Below are 16,195 nucleotides of genomic sequence, written 5' to 3'. Positions count from 1 at the left end.
GCCTGTTACCGAGGTGTAACGTTCTAGAGGAGAGCGCCTGTTACCGAGGTGTAACGTTCTAGTGAGAGCGCCTGTTACCGAGGTGTAACGTTGTAGAGGAGAGCGCCTGTTACCGAGGTGTAACGTTCTAGAGGAGAGCGCCTGTTACCGAGGTGTAACGTTCTAGAGGAGAGCGCCTGTTACCGAGGTGTAACGTTCTAGAGGAGAGCGCCTGTTACCAAGGTGTAACGTTCTAGAGGTGAGCGCCTGTTACCGAGGTGTAACGTTCTAGAGGAGAGCGCCTGTTACCGAGGTGTAACGTTCTAGAGGAGAGCGCCTGTTACCGATGTGTAACGTTCAAAGGGAGAGTGCCCTCCGCTAGCTTCTCGCCCCGCTGCTGCTGACGCAACAGTCCAGAGCACTTCTTGGCCTCAACCTTTATATTGGACAATTTATTTTTTGGTTTTAGTTTTATCAAGAGTTCGACTCTCGGAGCTGGCAGCATTACCTGCTGTTGTGACATCTTAGTAAAATGATAAAAGCTAAACTAAACTGCTATGATTGTTTTGAGTTACCGCTCATACACAACACTGAAAATAACCATTCCCCAAGCACCAACTATTGGCTGACTCTTGGCTACAGTAAGTTACAGACCTGTAAATATGCAGCTGGTAGCTAATTTGCAGTAGCTTTCTTTGCTAGCTCGCTGTCTCATATCAAAACAAGGAGCTGTCAGTAGCACTTCCCAAAGGTTTTATAAGCACTACTGGTTAAAAGAGACATGCGTAGTAGACAGAGGGCCTGAACGAATGACTGCAAGTGTGTGTCTGGGTGTGAGTGTGTATGTTGTGGAGGTGTGTATGTTGTGTGAGTGTGTATGTCGTGGAGGTGTGTATGTTGTGTGAGTGTGTATGTTGTGCAGGTGTGTATGTTGTGCAGGTGTGTATGTTGTGCAGGTGTGTATGTTGTGGAGGTGTGTATGTTGTGCAGGTGTGTATGTCGTGGAGGTGTGTATGTTGTGCAGGTGTGTATGTTTTGTGCGGGTGTGTACGTGCAGCTGATGCGTTCTGAGCGTGCTCCTCAGTGTTTGAGGAAGGCCTGCATCATCTCGATTGGCAGCGGGAAGATGATGGTGGAGTTCTTCTCGGCGGCGATGGTGCTGAGCGTCTGCAGGTAGCGCAGCTGCAGCCCCGACGGAGACTCGCTGATCACCAGGGAGGCTTCCTTCAGCGCCCGCGACGCGTTCATCTCTCCCTCTGCAGCGATCACCTTCAGAGGGGGGAGAGAAAGAGGGGGAGAGAGAGGGGGGGAGTGAAAGGGAGAGAGGGAGAGAGAGAGAGGGGGGGGGGAGTGAAAGAGGGGGAGAGGGAGAGAGAGGGGGGGAGTGAAAGAGAGAGGGAGAGAGAGGGGGGGGAGTGAAAGAGAGAGGGAGAGAGAGGGGGGGGGGAGTGAAAGGGAGAGAGGGAGAGAGGGGGGGGGGTGAAAGGGAGAGAGAGAAAGATGATTAGATGAAAAATGAAAGGCTATTTAAACAGCTATTTAAACAGCAAACAGCAAACTGAATGTGTAGAGATGAGATCCTTTTGTCACATGCTCAGTGTGAGACGAGTCAACTGTTTCCACTGTCGTTGTTGTAATCTGTTATATAGCCTATCTAACTATCTAGACTATATAACTAAATCTAAACCCAAGATACTTATATGAGGAGACCTGCTAAATGGATTGCGTGTGGATGACCACAGGCCTGTGGTCAGCAACTCCTCTGGGGTCGAAGTCGGACTGCGCATATATTGGGAATTGTCCTTTTCTTGAATATCAGATTCACCTTACCTATAATAATAACGATAATGCTACGTATGAACACATTCTACAGTCATTTTACAGATAGTATGTAACAGCTAGAACAGGGGAAACCAACGGCACTGTCAACAAGGCAATCTTACTCTATAGCCCTTTTCCCACATGTGCTTTGTACCGCAAAATGACCGGTACGTGGTCTAATGCCTGCATGTGAGAAAGGCGCCGTGCCGGTATAAGCGCGACCCCGTCGTCGCGGAGATTTCACCACTTTCCAGCCTGTCAGAAGAGCGGTATGCGCTTTAGCGGATACTAGTGAGAAACGGGTGCAGTCATTTTCCGCGACACTCTCATGGGCGAGGTGTACACACGTTGCTTAATGTTCCAGCGGGCATAATCTAATCATTCGCGCACATTAAAGCAAACTGGCGAAATGATCTTGTGATAATAAGAGCAGTAGCCTATGTCAGCTTCATGTGTGGGTGTGCTGTGCTGATTTTCCCCTCTCCTCTCTGCTCGCTCTCTGGCCACAGTCCGTCCTCCTCCTTCAGTCACAGCCCGACAGGGCAAATGCATGAAGCGAAAGTGGAAGTATTTTGCTTACGTTGCCGACAGCGAAGGCAAGCCCGGACACATCAAATGAAGCCAGTCTGTAAAAAGTGCTTCAACGCGATGCAGGTGAACGGATAAACAAGCAAACTTATTTCACCATTCAGAGTTTTGCCGACACGTCACTCCCCCACTCGCTCTGCCCCCCCCCCCCCCCCCCCCCCCCCACCCCCCCACCCCACATACAGGCAATTTCGCTGATAGATTCCCACATGCGCGAGCCGAAGTGTGAAGGGAAATGTCCGATATTGACTTACAGGTAATTTTCCGGTACGCATGTGGGAAAAGGGCTTATGTGTAAAAGGGGCAAACGTGTCAGAGAGAGAGAGAGAGAGACACACACACACACACACACTAAGAGACAAAGACAGAGAGAGAGAGAGACACTGAGAGACAGAGAGAGAGAGAATACCTTCGCTCTGGCCTCGCGGGTGGCCTCAGCCTCGGCAGCCATTGCTCTCTGCAGCTGGAGGGGCAGCTTGACGTCCTTGATCTCCACCCGCTCCACCTTGATGCCCCAGTCGTCTGTAGCAGAGTCCAGAGTGGACTGAGGAGGACAGACAGGGAGACATTCACCTCTACATCCACAGCAACACACTGGTGTTGGACAGAGTGGACTGAGGAGGACAGACAGGGAGACATTCACCTCTACATCCACAGCAACACACTTGTGTTGGACAGAGTGGACTGAGGAGGACAGACAGGGAGACATTCACCTCTACATCCACAGCAACACACTGGTGTTGGACAGAGTGGACTGAGGAGGACAGACAGGGAGACATTCACCTCTACATCCACAGCAACACACTCGTGTTGGACAGAGTGGACTGAGGAGGACAGACAGGGAGACATTCACCTCTACATCCACAGCAACACACTCGTGTTGGACAGAGTGGACTGAGGAGGACAGACAGGGAGACATTCACCTCTACATCCACAGCAACACACTGGTGTTGGACAGAGTGGACTGAGGAGGACAGACAGGGAGACATTCACCTCTACATCCACAGCAACACACTGGTGTTGGACAGAGTGGACTGAGGAGGACAGACAGGGAGACATTCACCTGTACATCCACAGCAACACACTGGTGTTGGAGACCAAACTAACTGAACACATAGTTAAAGTGCCTTGTAGGATAATGTATAGCACAAGACAATAGCCATTGGATGTGTTAAAATCTGAGAAATTCACCATTTATTTTACCATTGAGAAGTTTGAAATAATTTCCTAATAAATAAGTAACTGTACAATTTTAGCAGAACATTCACATTTGATGAGATGAGGTATAGAACCTATTATTATTATTACAGTAAATACAAGTAAATTAATTTGACATGGAAAGGGAATCCCTGTCATGTTTACTTCAGTGAAAACTCTAAAAATCCCCACGGTGAAGCCAAGCTCTCTTTGAGGCTTCCATCCATCCACATCCAACTGTGGAAGTCCTGCCTTCCAGCTCTCTTCCTGTCAGGCCTAATTAATGACATTAATTATTTATTGATCACTGACACCAACAGGAACCTGCCATAAATACAGTATTGAATCATTTACAGTAGCATAAACTGGCAGTACAAGTTTAATGAAGAAATCAAATAAATAATTGGTTCAATTGGCAAACTAACAGGTGTGCAATCAATGGAACATCGGCCCATGTAGGTTTTACTTAGTTTGAATTACAAACTGTGAACATGCTGGTGTGGTGCACTGCCATGGACCTGTTGCTCCCACGCCAAACAAAGACTCTGACGACTCTGACACATTTGTTGTGTAATTATAAAAGTATAATAACTTTTGCCATGATGTCTCCTTTTTACAGATTTTTAAGATTTTGTGGTTCTATTTAGGGATGTCCGATATTATCGGCCTACCGATATTATCGGCCGATATTAGCATAAAAAAATCGATATCGGAAAATATCGGTATCGGTTTTCATGCCGATATATATATATTTTTTTTTAAGTCTCACTGAGAGCAATGCTCTCTTTTTCAGGAGTGCCCTGTTCACATTCACACACCTGGAAGTTGGCCACTGAGCAGCTCCACTGGAGCATATTATATATTAAACTCTTCAGCTACATTAAGCTACATTATGTAACTTGTTACCTGAAATTTTGGTGAAAGAAAGCTTGCTTATATCGGTATCGGTTGATATCGGTTGACATCGGTATCGGAAATTAAGAGTTGGACATTATCGGATATCGGTAAAAAAGCCAATATCGAACATCCCTAGTTCTATTTAGAGTTAAAGTCGATGAGTCTCCATGGAAACCACACTTTGTTTGTGGATTATTGAGAGGGCAAGAAGAATTGCAGTCTGTTGAACCACTTTCAACACTCAGCTGACACACACATGACTACTTACTTAGCTCAGCTGACACCAACAGAGTTCAGTCAACACTTGAATTATGGAAAACATGTCCAGTCTTATGGAAAACATTGGCTTTAATAAGCAAGTGGCATTATAATCCTATATATATATATAAACAAGTATGATGGGGTTAACGCTTCAAGCATCCACGGGAAAAGGCATTATATTAAAAGATCGATATTGGGATATATGAAATCGATATCAGATCCTTCAAATGAATATTGATTCGATATCCATAATATATAAATTTCGTTTTAACCTGGCACTATTTGCTGTAGGACGATATAAGCGTTGTTGTGCATTATTTTAGGGGTCTATCATGGCCTAGCAGTCTCACACTCTTGCCGTACTTTACCTGCATACTGTGGGCGATCTCTTCACGGTACTTTACTAGGGCTGTGAATCTTCACTGGCCTCACCATTCAATTCGATTACGATTCAGTGGGCTACGATTCGATTCGATTATGATTATCGATGCATGACGATGCATTTTAAATCGATGCTTCACTTTTTTCCCCCAATACATGATTTATTTTTTCTCACTTTATTTTTTCTCAGTGTGGCTACTTTTAAAATAAAAGTGCATTTAGAATTGCATTGTATTATGATCCATAATTAAAATAAACAACTGCATGTACTTCCATTATATTTTATTTGATTATTTAAAAAAAAAAAAATTAATAATCGATTTTTGACATTTGCGAATCGATGCAGAATCGTACACGTCCGCATCGCGATGCATCTTATAATCGATTATTTTTGACACCCCTATACTTTACCTGCATACTGTGGGCGATCTCTTCACGGTCAGACAGGATCTCAGCCAGGTTCTTGGTACCCAGGACGTTCCTCAGGGTCGTCTGGGCCAACAGGCGGGTGGCAGCATCGGCGTTGGTGATGTTGGCCACAGCCAGGGTGGCATTCTGGACCCGGTAGTACACCACACCATCCACACTCACTGTCACAGAGTCCTTAGTCAACACCTGGGAGCAGAGGAGCCATTGGAACTACAACTTATGGAAACCGGTAAAGATGATTGGTTGTTATGGTACATACAAATGTGTATGTGTGTCTCACCTCTTGTGGAGGGATGTCGAAGGTGATGGTGCGCATGTCCACGTTGATGAAGCTGTCAGTGCAGGGCAGGATGAAGAACAAGCCTGTGGGAGCACACATGCAAACACAGATTTAAATAAGACTGAAGCCTCTATCAATACTAATAGTGAGGAAACGTCAGCGCACCCAAGTGTTTGAAAACACAGGATGGAATGAATGCTATTCTGGTATAATTATAATAATAATAGGTAATCATAATAATAATAATAATAATAATTCAGATTTTAAAAAGTGCCTTTATCGAACTCAAGGACACTGTACAGTATAAAAATACAATAAAAAGCGTATGGGGGGGAAATAAGAATAAAAAGGGACTAAAAACAGTCATGGGATAGTGCTGTCCTGAACACAGGCCGTGCTGAGGGGATAGTGCTGTCCTGAACACAGGCCGTGCTGAGGGGATAGTGCTGTCCTGAACACAGGCCGTGCTGAGGGGATAGTGCTGTCCTGAACACAGGCCGTGCTGAGGGGATAGTGCTGTCCTGAACCCAGGCCGTGCTGAGGGGATAGTGCTGTCCTGAACACAGGCCGTGCTGAGGGGATAGTGCTGTCCTGAACACAGGCCGTGCTGAGGGGATAGTGCTGTCCTGAACACAGGCCGTGCTGAGGGGATAGTGCTGTCCTGAACACAGGCCGTGCTGAGGGGATAGTGCTGTCCTGAACACAGGCCGTGCTGAGGGGATAGTGCTGTCCTGAACACAGGCCGTGCTGAGGGGATAGTGCTGTCCTGAACACAGGCCGTGCTGAGGGGATAGTGCTGTCCTGAACACAGGCCGTGCTGAGGGGATAGTGCTGTCCTGAACACAGGCCGTGCTGAGGGGATAGTATGGTATGCCCACCAGACCATGCAGGTCAAATGGGGTGGGAGTATATCAGCTCCATTTGGTGTAAGCAATGGCGTGAGGCAGGGGGGAATTTTATCTCCTATTTTATTTAATTTATATATGGATGGTTTGTCTGCTCAACTGAGAACCTGTAACACAGGATGCATGGTCGGAGAAACACTAGTAAACCATCTGATGTATGCAGATGACCTGGTGGTCCTCAGTCCCAGTAGTGCTGGTCTACAACAGCTCCTTGATATTTGCTCTAAATATGGTGTGCAACATGATATAAAATATAACGCCAGCAAAAGCGCTGTTCTAATATGTAGAACTAAAGAGGACAAACGCCTTAACTTTCCTATCTTTAAACTATCAGACAATAGTCTTGAGGTCTGGAATAAGATTAAATATCTTGGCCATTTTATTACGGATCAAATGACAGATGACGATGATATATACAGACAATGTCGGAAGCTGTATGCTCAAGCAAACACTATTGCCCGAAAGTTCTGTCATTGTTCCACTAAAGTGAAAGTGTCCTTGTTCAAGGCATATTGCACACCGCTTTATACTGCACACCTGTGGTCATGTTATAAAAAGTCTAGCATGCACAGATTGCAAGTTGCATATAATGATGCCATGAGAATACTCCTTAAACAACCCAGAGGGGGCAGTGCTAGCCAGATGTTTGTCACTGCTGGAGTGAGGACTTTTAAAGTACTCCTAAGAAATCTAATGTTTAAGTTTATGAAAAGGCTGGATGTGTCAACAAACGGTATCATTGTAGCTCTTTCAAGCCCTTCAGTGAGCTGTTCACGTTATACATCAAGTTTAAGGGTCCACTGGCTAAAATGCCTGTATGTTCTGCCTGTGCGTTAAGTTATGTATCTTTTTGTACATTCTTTTATGATTTTTATTGCCTGTTGTATCTCTTGTATGTTAACCCCGTGTATGTATCCCTATGGACCTGAGTCTGCTAATAAAGCTGAATTGAATTGAATTGATAGTGCTGTCCTGAACCCAGGCCGTGCTGAGGGGATAGAGGATAGGAAAAGCAAGACTGAAGAGATGCGTTTTTAGTCATCCTGTCTTCTTTCTCACTGGGAACGATTGCTTTCGTTCTGTTCTGTTCCGTGCCGTGCACAAGTACGATTGCCCCCCTCCCCTCTCCCCCTCTGGTCAGCTTATTATTATTATTCATTAAAATATGAATGAATAATTTAATAATAGCCTACCGGACATTTCAGGGAAGAAGACACTGCAATCAGTCTGATTGTATCAGACAATCTGATTGTCCTGATTGGCTGATTGAATCAGACAATCTTATCACAAAGAAGAAGGCTGGCTCTGCTCGATGACCACAACTTGTTTTCATTCACCATATTGTAAGTTGGTCGAGTCCATGATTGCAATCATGCAAAAATCCCCAAAGGTTTATCCATACAAAGGTTTATCCATACAAAGGTTTATCCATACAAAGGTTTATCCATACAAAGGTTTATCCATACAAAGGTTTATCCATACAAAGGTTTATCCATACAAAGGTTTATCCATACAAACACTAGTTTCACGAGTCACAAAAACAGGATCTGAAGAATGACAACGTTGTTTTTAAAACTGATAAAAATGCTCGTTCTTTAGGCCATTACGCACAGTGCAGCTGGCTAGTGGCTACGGGAGCTGGTTTATCCAAAAACGTGCACGGTTTCCTGCAATCGCGTCGGATCGAGGTCGGATCACGTTCTCACCAGAAACAAACCGCTCCAGAGTTGGTTTGGAAGCGGGCCGAGACCACCCTGACTCTTTTCTTGGCGATCTCAGGCCGCTTGTTTTGTCCCGCATCTGAGTGCGATTGCATCATCAAGCCAGCAGGCGAGGGCAGCCATCACTCAGTCAGGGGTTTAAATCAATAGAGTGCATTAGAGATGAAGAAGGAGGAAGGCGAGGGGAAGGGCTGGGTCATGTGACCACTTGCTGCTGATGCTGAGAAAAAGAATCAGACTGCAGACTGGACAATACCAGGCCAATGCCTCCTTGTCTGCTGTCTCCACTAGCTCTGTTCAACCTGGCTAAAGCACAGGTGGAGCTGATGGCATGTTGTCTCCACTAGCTCTGTTCAACCTGGCTAAAGCACAGGTGGAGCTGATGGCATGGTTTGGATTGTGTGTCCCTTGATAAGCCAGGAGGATTTGAATAACACCAAACACATAACAAGCAACAGTATGTGATTCTTCTTCTCTAGGCCTGGAACTCTGCCACGTAGGGTTGCTTGCCAACAGTCACAATAACACATAATTGGTCCCGTTTCAAATGGTCAACCTAATCCCGTTCTTATTTAGTCAAGTTTTATTTGCCTAAGTCTGATCTTAGTCAAAGAAAATTATTAACTATTTTATTTTGGCATTTTAGTCATCAGATTATATTGAACATTTCAGTCAATCTAGTCTAGCCAAAACCATTTCCCCCCCATGTATTTGACATGAGATTTTATCTTATCCTTATCTGATGAAAAACACAGGTTCAATGATTAAGAATGCAGCTTTGCAGAAAGTGTCTGGTCTAGTGTCTGGTCTAGTGTCTGGTCTAGTGTCTGGTCGAGTGTCTGGTCTAGTGTCTGGTCTAGTGTCTGGTCTAGTGTCTGGTCTAGTGTCTGGTCTAGTGTCTGGTCTAGCGGTCTGATGGTATCAATTTTGCCACACATGCACGACTAACAGGGAGGGATGAGTCAAAGTGATTAGTACAGAGGTCAGAGGTCAGAGCACAGAGCACAGAAAGGGACAGGTTTAGTGCACACACTCACTCTCACACACACAATATGCACATTGCACACACAGATCAATGGCAGAGTGACAAGCAACACCAGAGACAGAAAGAAAGAGACGCACCAGCCGACAGAATAAAGCTGCTGAATTTGATGGCACATGACTACATGCAGCATAGGACACGAAACAGGAATTTTATTTTATTTATTTTTTCTGATTCCCACCTGCCCCCATTTTCTCCCCTTGGCCAAGTCCCCCTGCTGCCCCACCCCCCTGTGCCGCTCTGGAGGGGAGCCGTAGACACACAAGGCTTCCTCCGATACATGTGCACTTGCCAGCGTGTTCACCTGAAAGCGGGGAGCTTCACTCACTAACAGGACGTAGCATGTGACATGTGACGATCACGCTATTCCCACCAGTTCCCTTCCGCCTTATTTGGACTCCTCGTTATTCATCAATGAAAATAAAAAGAGATTTTGAAAAAGTTTTATTTTGTAAACTACATTTTCGCCTCTTCTTTTTTCCTCAACAATATTGCATGTTTGATATCGCCACGAGGGGTCTGACCATGTTCTCGTGTACACGGAAATGAAACCATAAGCCTTTAGGAAAAATTCATGAACGAAAAACAGATTTTCGTCTTGTTTTCTTTCTTTTTTTTTGTTACCTCAAAACTCTGGCTCAAGTGGCATTGGTAATTCCAGCCTTTATATTTTTCTGTCATTGTTTAGAAAAGAAAAGAAAAAATACGTCAATGATGGAAAATATTTGGTTATCACGACCTCTGGATGATACGGTACACCGTGACCGTTGTATACAGTATGTCTGTTAAGCCAAACGACCTTGGCAAACTATCTATGATGCATAAAAGTCTGACATTGCGAGAATAGTCTCTTATATCCTTCCATGATGTGGAAAACTGATTCATGCCACTGTCTCCTCCCGCCTCGACTACTGTGCTGCCTTGTTTGCTTGCCTCAGCCAGCCGGGGCCACTAGAACTCTTTACAGCTAGTCCAAAATGCAGCTGCTAAGTTATGACAGACGTCTGTAGGTCTTAATGAGTCCAGTAATTGACTCTCTCCACTGGGTTCCTGTTAAATATAGAAGTGACTTTAAAATTTGCCTTACAAGGGTTTTGCTCATAGCTACATCTGTGGCATGTTGACCCCTTTAAAAAGTGTAAGGTCACTCAGGTCCTCTGATGAAGGCCTTCTGGCCCTTCTCTGGTCCAAACTTAAATCCAGAGGAGACAGTGCTTTAAGTTTGACATCATGTTCGAGCTGCAAACTCAGTGGAAAGTTTTTAAAACAGCGTCTTAACCCATCTTTTTATCCTGGCTTTCTATTAATTTTATAATTTGTATCATCTCTGTTAACTTCTTCCTGTAGATTTTATGTTTGTTTGCTTTGGTGTTATTTTATATTGTGTTATTTTATCAAAGTGTTGCCACTCTTTTACATTGAATTAACTTGTTATTGCTTTATTGTGCATAGATGCACACACAAGTCAATATAGTGTATTTCCACGTGCCGCAGATGTTTTTATCAGGCAATAATCATGATCAGTGTCTAATAACCAATAATGATGCATATTATTTATGCGTTGTTCTTTTGTTTTTTCTTACCCAGACAAGTGAATTTTGTGCCTGGACAAATGAAAGGTAAATTAAATGTACTTGTGCCTCAACAAGTTAATGTCGAGCCCTGGCTAAAGCGAGTCTGATTCAAAGATGGAGGAAAAACAGGAAGTAAGGTACTAGGTAAAGACAGTGTAATCTTCAAATACAGTCAAACTGAACAGGAGCTCGATTCTTCCTAGCATGCCAACGCACAGACAATACAGATATCGTAGAGGCTTAATCTATATTTAAAATGATAAAGCACTACGCCCCTCCAGAGAACGTTACAATAAATTAAATATTTACTTTTCGCTCTAACGCGACACAAAAATAGAGTAGTCCATGCGGGGACTGACAACACAGTGAAATACATTTCGATTGTTCTTTTTTCATTGAAAGAACTATAGATAGGAGCGGAGTTGATAAACCTGCTGGGAGACGAACAAAGTACAGGGGATTTGTGACCTGGTCCTTTGGCTCCTCCTCGCAGGATGCGCCCCAGGCGAAAGATGATGGCCCGTTCATACTCCTTCACAATCTGTGTGCAGACAAACCACACCAATTGTTTATATCTCACTCCTTTCTTTCCATTGTTTGATGTTCTGATCTACAGACTACCTGTGATTGGATAATGAGTTGTTATCATGGATGCTGGTGAATACTAGGCTTTGACAATTTAATTTAATTAATGTTACTTGTTAACCAAGTATACAAAACAATGGTCCACCAGCTTTACTTACCGTCATGGCAATAAGAGAAGGGTGCTTTCTATGGACTCTAAATAATACACACAATACAGGGAGTGGCCTTGTAGTGCAAACTCATTTAATTTCCCAAAGCAATGAATAGACAGAGTAGGCCACCCTCAGTTTACTCAGTCTACTTAACCAGACACTTGGCTTGCAACCAACTATGTTTTGAGGTTTCTAATCTAAATATGAACTGGGCTGGTAAAGTAGAGAATGTAGCTGGTAAACTTTGCAAATTTGAGGGCAATAAAAAAAAGATAGTTTCCTGCCCTGACCTTAATGCACATCCATATGGAGATTGGCAAGGTAACCAACATCAGTATGAGAGAGAGGAGGACCAAAGTCCAGCCACAGAAGCCAATGTCCGTCTCTGGATTCTCCAAGGCTGGGGAAAGTAAGACATAAGGAGCCAAAATAAGGGAAACACTCAAAAAACTTTTCGTCGACGAAATGAACACTAGGCGCTCGGTTGTTTGTGATTTGTTGTTGTCCGCTGAATTATCAGCATTTCTGTTGATTTCCTTTGGCATTTTAATGGTGCCCCATGTTTGACTGCATGTATTTTGTTTTATGGTGCCCTATCAGGGACTACAGATGTAAATTAGCTTGAAGCTATACTCTGGTGCAAGGCATCTATTTGTTCTTTACTGAGAATGATTAATGTACATGCACACTGTCCCTGACAAATAAACAGAATACAATGAAAAAGATTAAATGGAAAAAAATATGAATGGTGATAGAGAATGGAATTCCTTAACCATAACCTAAATGTATATATAACAGCTGATAGCCTATGGGGTTATATTTTTTCAGATGCTGCCGCTGGTACGCTGAGAGAGGCAGGAAGTGATGTTCACTTTGGCTCCCTATATGTGCACAGTTTTGATCAAATCACAATTCAGGCAGAAATAGGTCAACATATTTGGCACTTTCACAGCAGGCTATTCAAAGAGCAGCCTATATTTCAGGTGTATTCCTGGAAACTGACTTTGACTTGCTTGGGAGGCAGGTTGAACCATGCATGTTTCAATCTTTGAACCCCAAAATGTCACATTAGTGTTGAGGTCAGCCATGTTAAAGATTATGTTCAAACGTGTCATGTACACACACCCACTTCAAGAAATCTAGTCTATTATCCAGACCAGCTGTGACACAATTGTTATGCTAAACACTGGTAACTAATTACACCATGCTGCAGCTATTCTGTATGAGGTATTGTATTGAACGGCTTGTGGGTACTATGCATGAACTGAATGGTGTGTCAGTGACATTAACATGTAAGAACGTGATATTAAGCTATAGTGAGTTGACCTACTAACCTGGATGTGTTCTCTATGCGTCATTGGCACGACCATTATTGTAGTAGTGCTCATTAAATGATATGATTTTGTCCAGAATATAATGACATGACTATTTGTATTGTAAAGCCATAACAGTGAAACTATGACAAAACAGAGGCTAGCTAAGCTAACGTTAGGCTGCTAGCATGTGTATGGGGCGTGGCAACGTTAGCTAACGTTTACACGCTAAATAGCCATTTGCTGAGCCGTTTTAAGGTTATGTTACACCTAAAGTGCAGTGTCCAGTGGATAGCTCAAAGTGAGTTACAGAAGCGTTGTTGCTGTCAAAGCAGAATGCCTTGCGTAGCCGTGCTAAACAACTTTTGGCTAGTTAACGCGTTGGCTTAACTAGCTTCACTTGTGAACTGAGCATGAAGCGTTATTAGAAGCGTTACCGACCTGATTGACGTTCTCGTCTTCGAGCCTCTTTCATCGCAACAGTTTCCTGACAGTCCATCGTTTAACGTTAGGAATTAGCCGGTTATTTTGAGACAGAAAGTAATTATCTCCTTGTTTTGATAACTGCCTGACCGACTGGAACTGAAGTGGAAACTGCTCCTCGCGTCACCAGGCTCTTCTCGGCGAGAAAAAAAGATGTAGCGGCCTGGGAGTGTGACGTCGTTGTCTGGAGACCCGCCCCCCACACTGCCCGCACTGCCCCCTTCGAGACCAAATCACCGTGACGTCACCATGTAAACAACATTTACATCCGGGTACCACTTCGGGAAGGCGCCAGGTTTAAATTTCCGTGTTGTCAAATAAATGCTGTCAAACTCTCGTTGTTTTCGTCCGACTACTTTCAATTTAAATGTTCAAACGGTTGGTAAACATGCTTGTCCGACGTATCTAGCCTTTCTTCTGTGTTTGTTTTATGTAGTAATAGCTAGCTACGTTTGTTTACAACTGTCAAACTCGCTGTTTTTTTGCAGACTCGTTAACGTTACGTTACAGACAGAGGCTACTGACGCCGCTCGGATACAGCTCGGAACCCGGATGTTGTAGCTGTAGTAATGCCTGTGCCGCCGAATCCAGAGTTCTCTTTGCTCATGTTTGCCCTTTGCAGAGGGAATTTAGAATTCCTCAAGGAGCTGTGTCATTCATTTCCAAGGGATGGGGAGGACAAGCCAGTGATAAGCTGATAACGGAGAACAGTGGCGTTCTTGACAAACTGTTACCTGGTGATTTGGTTTTGGCCGATTTTGACATCAAGGACAGTGTGGGAATGATGTGTGCAGAGGTCAAGAGCCCTGCATTCACAAAAGGACGCTGTCAGATGGATGCAGAAGATGTGGGACAAACACGACAGATAGCTCATCTCAAAGTCCATGTGGAGAGGGTGATCGGTTCCATACGCAATAAGTACAAGATATTGGATATGGGACAATACCGATAAAAATGGTGCTTCGTTGTGAGGGGCAGGAGATCACACTCCTTGACAAAATTGTTCCGTTTGTTGTGCCCTGACAAACGTGTCCCAGTCTAGTTGTTGTACAGCCCAGGAATAATAACAACAATAATAATTGAGTAAGAATATGACCACTCTCATAATTTCAGTTTCCTCAACCCCACTGCAGAGGCATTGAACTCGTTATCATCATCTGTAGATATCCTGCTGGGTTATTTGATGTTCTACTGGTGTCTTTATATGCATTTCAGTTTGCCTCCTTACAGGAAGTAAGCAACAAAAAAGTCACTCCCAGTGTTGAAGCAGGATTTGAGTGATTTTTCTTTTTTACACTGGTTTGTACCTCTCTTAATGGCCTTCCTTACATTGTTTTTGCTGCATTTCTCTTTAGAGAGGTTTCTTTGCTCAGATCTGTGACAGGCTGCACAGGATCTCTGAACACCTTACAGTATTTTGATCTGTGTAAATACATACGCATAATATTGAGTTATATTGGAACCATTTTCTACCAACATAGGAAAGCCATCCTTTCGGTGTGAATGATGACATCTTTTCTGGAGTATTCACTAAGAATGTAGTTCTAATAAAGTATGCTCAGTTCATCAAAGTGGAATTTGTAACTTTTTTGTTTATCAATTTCTCAGGATTGACAGTTGAGCTCCCCCCTCCCCCTCTCTCTCTGTCTCCTTCCCCCTCTCTTTAACTCATCCATTAATGGTTTTTCTATTCAAACGTGTTTTGGATCGGTGTCTATTCAAATGTTGAAAGTTTCGAGTGTATATTGGGCTTTATGATGATAAATATATGAGGTGCTCAATTATGTCTCATAGGTTGTTACAGCAATTTTTGGATTGATCCAATTGGGGGAAAAACACATTAAGACACTCAGGAACATCATAGAAACAATGGATGCTGTGATTTGTTATAAAAAAACTTTAGACATTTGGAGATTTCTGTATTGCATTTTTCAGTGATTGGTTGGCGAGCGCTTCTGTTCTGGAAATTGCTCAGAAACCCCCGTATTATCAATATACCTAGGAAAGCCATACATCCCCAGAATGCACCTAGGTTGTAAAGTTCATGAGGCTGTGATGACCCTAGAGGTCACAATAGGCCATATTGTACAGTGACGTCAAGTCTCACTACAATCAAATTGCTACTATGGGGAGAGTCTCAGCTTTCCAGTCATACCCAATTTATGCAATTCCATGACTGTGTATGCCCAAGAGCCCAGTATGCAGAAATATCTTTGAATAGAACAGGCAAAAATAACACATTTATAGACGGTTTTAACTTAACAACAAAAACATTCTAAATTGAACCCCAGCTCAATTCCTGTTGCAGTGTTTGCTATTACAGGACATCTCTGAAGACATCACAGCAAACAGGACTGACAATTCTGTGAATGCCAGTCTGCTGCTGCAGGGTAAACTTTAGCATGATGCGTGAGGGAAATACCATTTCACAACTATTCTTTTCTGCAAATAGCTGTGACCCAATTACAACCATGCACGTCAGTGTTTCTGCAGCTCTCTCATTCTCACTCACTCATACGCGCACACACACACACACACACACACACACACACACATAAGGCGCGCACACACGCACACACACCTCTAG

The 16,195-nt window shown here is 43.6% G+C and overlaps 1 protein-coding gene across 1 annotated transcript; it reads right to left on the bottom strand.

The window, feature by feature from the left end:
• Nucleotides 1-213: 213 nt before the first annotated feature.
• On the bottom strand, nucleotides 214-13,720 carry stom (stomatin). The gene is made up of 7 exons (XM_083639146.1): nucleotides 13,567-13,720; nucleotides 12,103-12,212; nucleotides 11,544-11,616; nucleotides 5,834-5,916; nucleotides 5,536-5,739; nucleotides 2,798-2,932; nucleotides 214-1,248 (listed from the first exon to the last, which is right to left on the bottom strand). The coding sequence occupies exons 1-7, from the start codon at nucleotides 13,622-13,624 to the stop codon at nucleotides 1,060-1,062; spliced, it is 852 nt and encodes a 283-aa protein (XP_083495272.1). The 5' UTR covers nucleotides 13,625-13,720; the 3' UTR covers nucleotides 214-1,059.
• Between the last annotated feature and the right edge of the window lie 2,475 nt (nucleotides 13,721-16,195).

Source organism: Poromitra crassiceps, assembly GCF_964638095.1.
Source record: "Poromitra crassiceps genome assembly, chromosome: 6".
Classification (NCBI taxonomy): Eukaryota; Metazoa; Chordata; class Actinopteri; order Beryciformes; family Melamphaidae; genus Poromitra; species Poromitra crassiceps.
The sequence above is the reverse complement of the archived record's forward strand: the minus strand, read 5'-3'. Positions and strand labels throughout refer to the sequence as shown.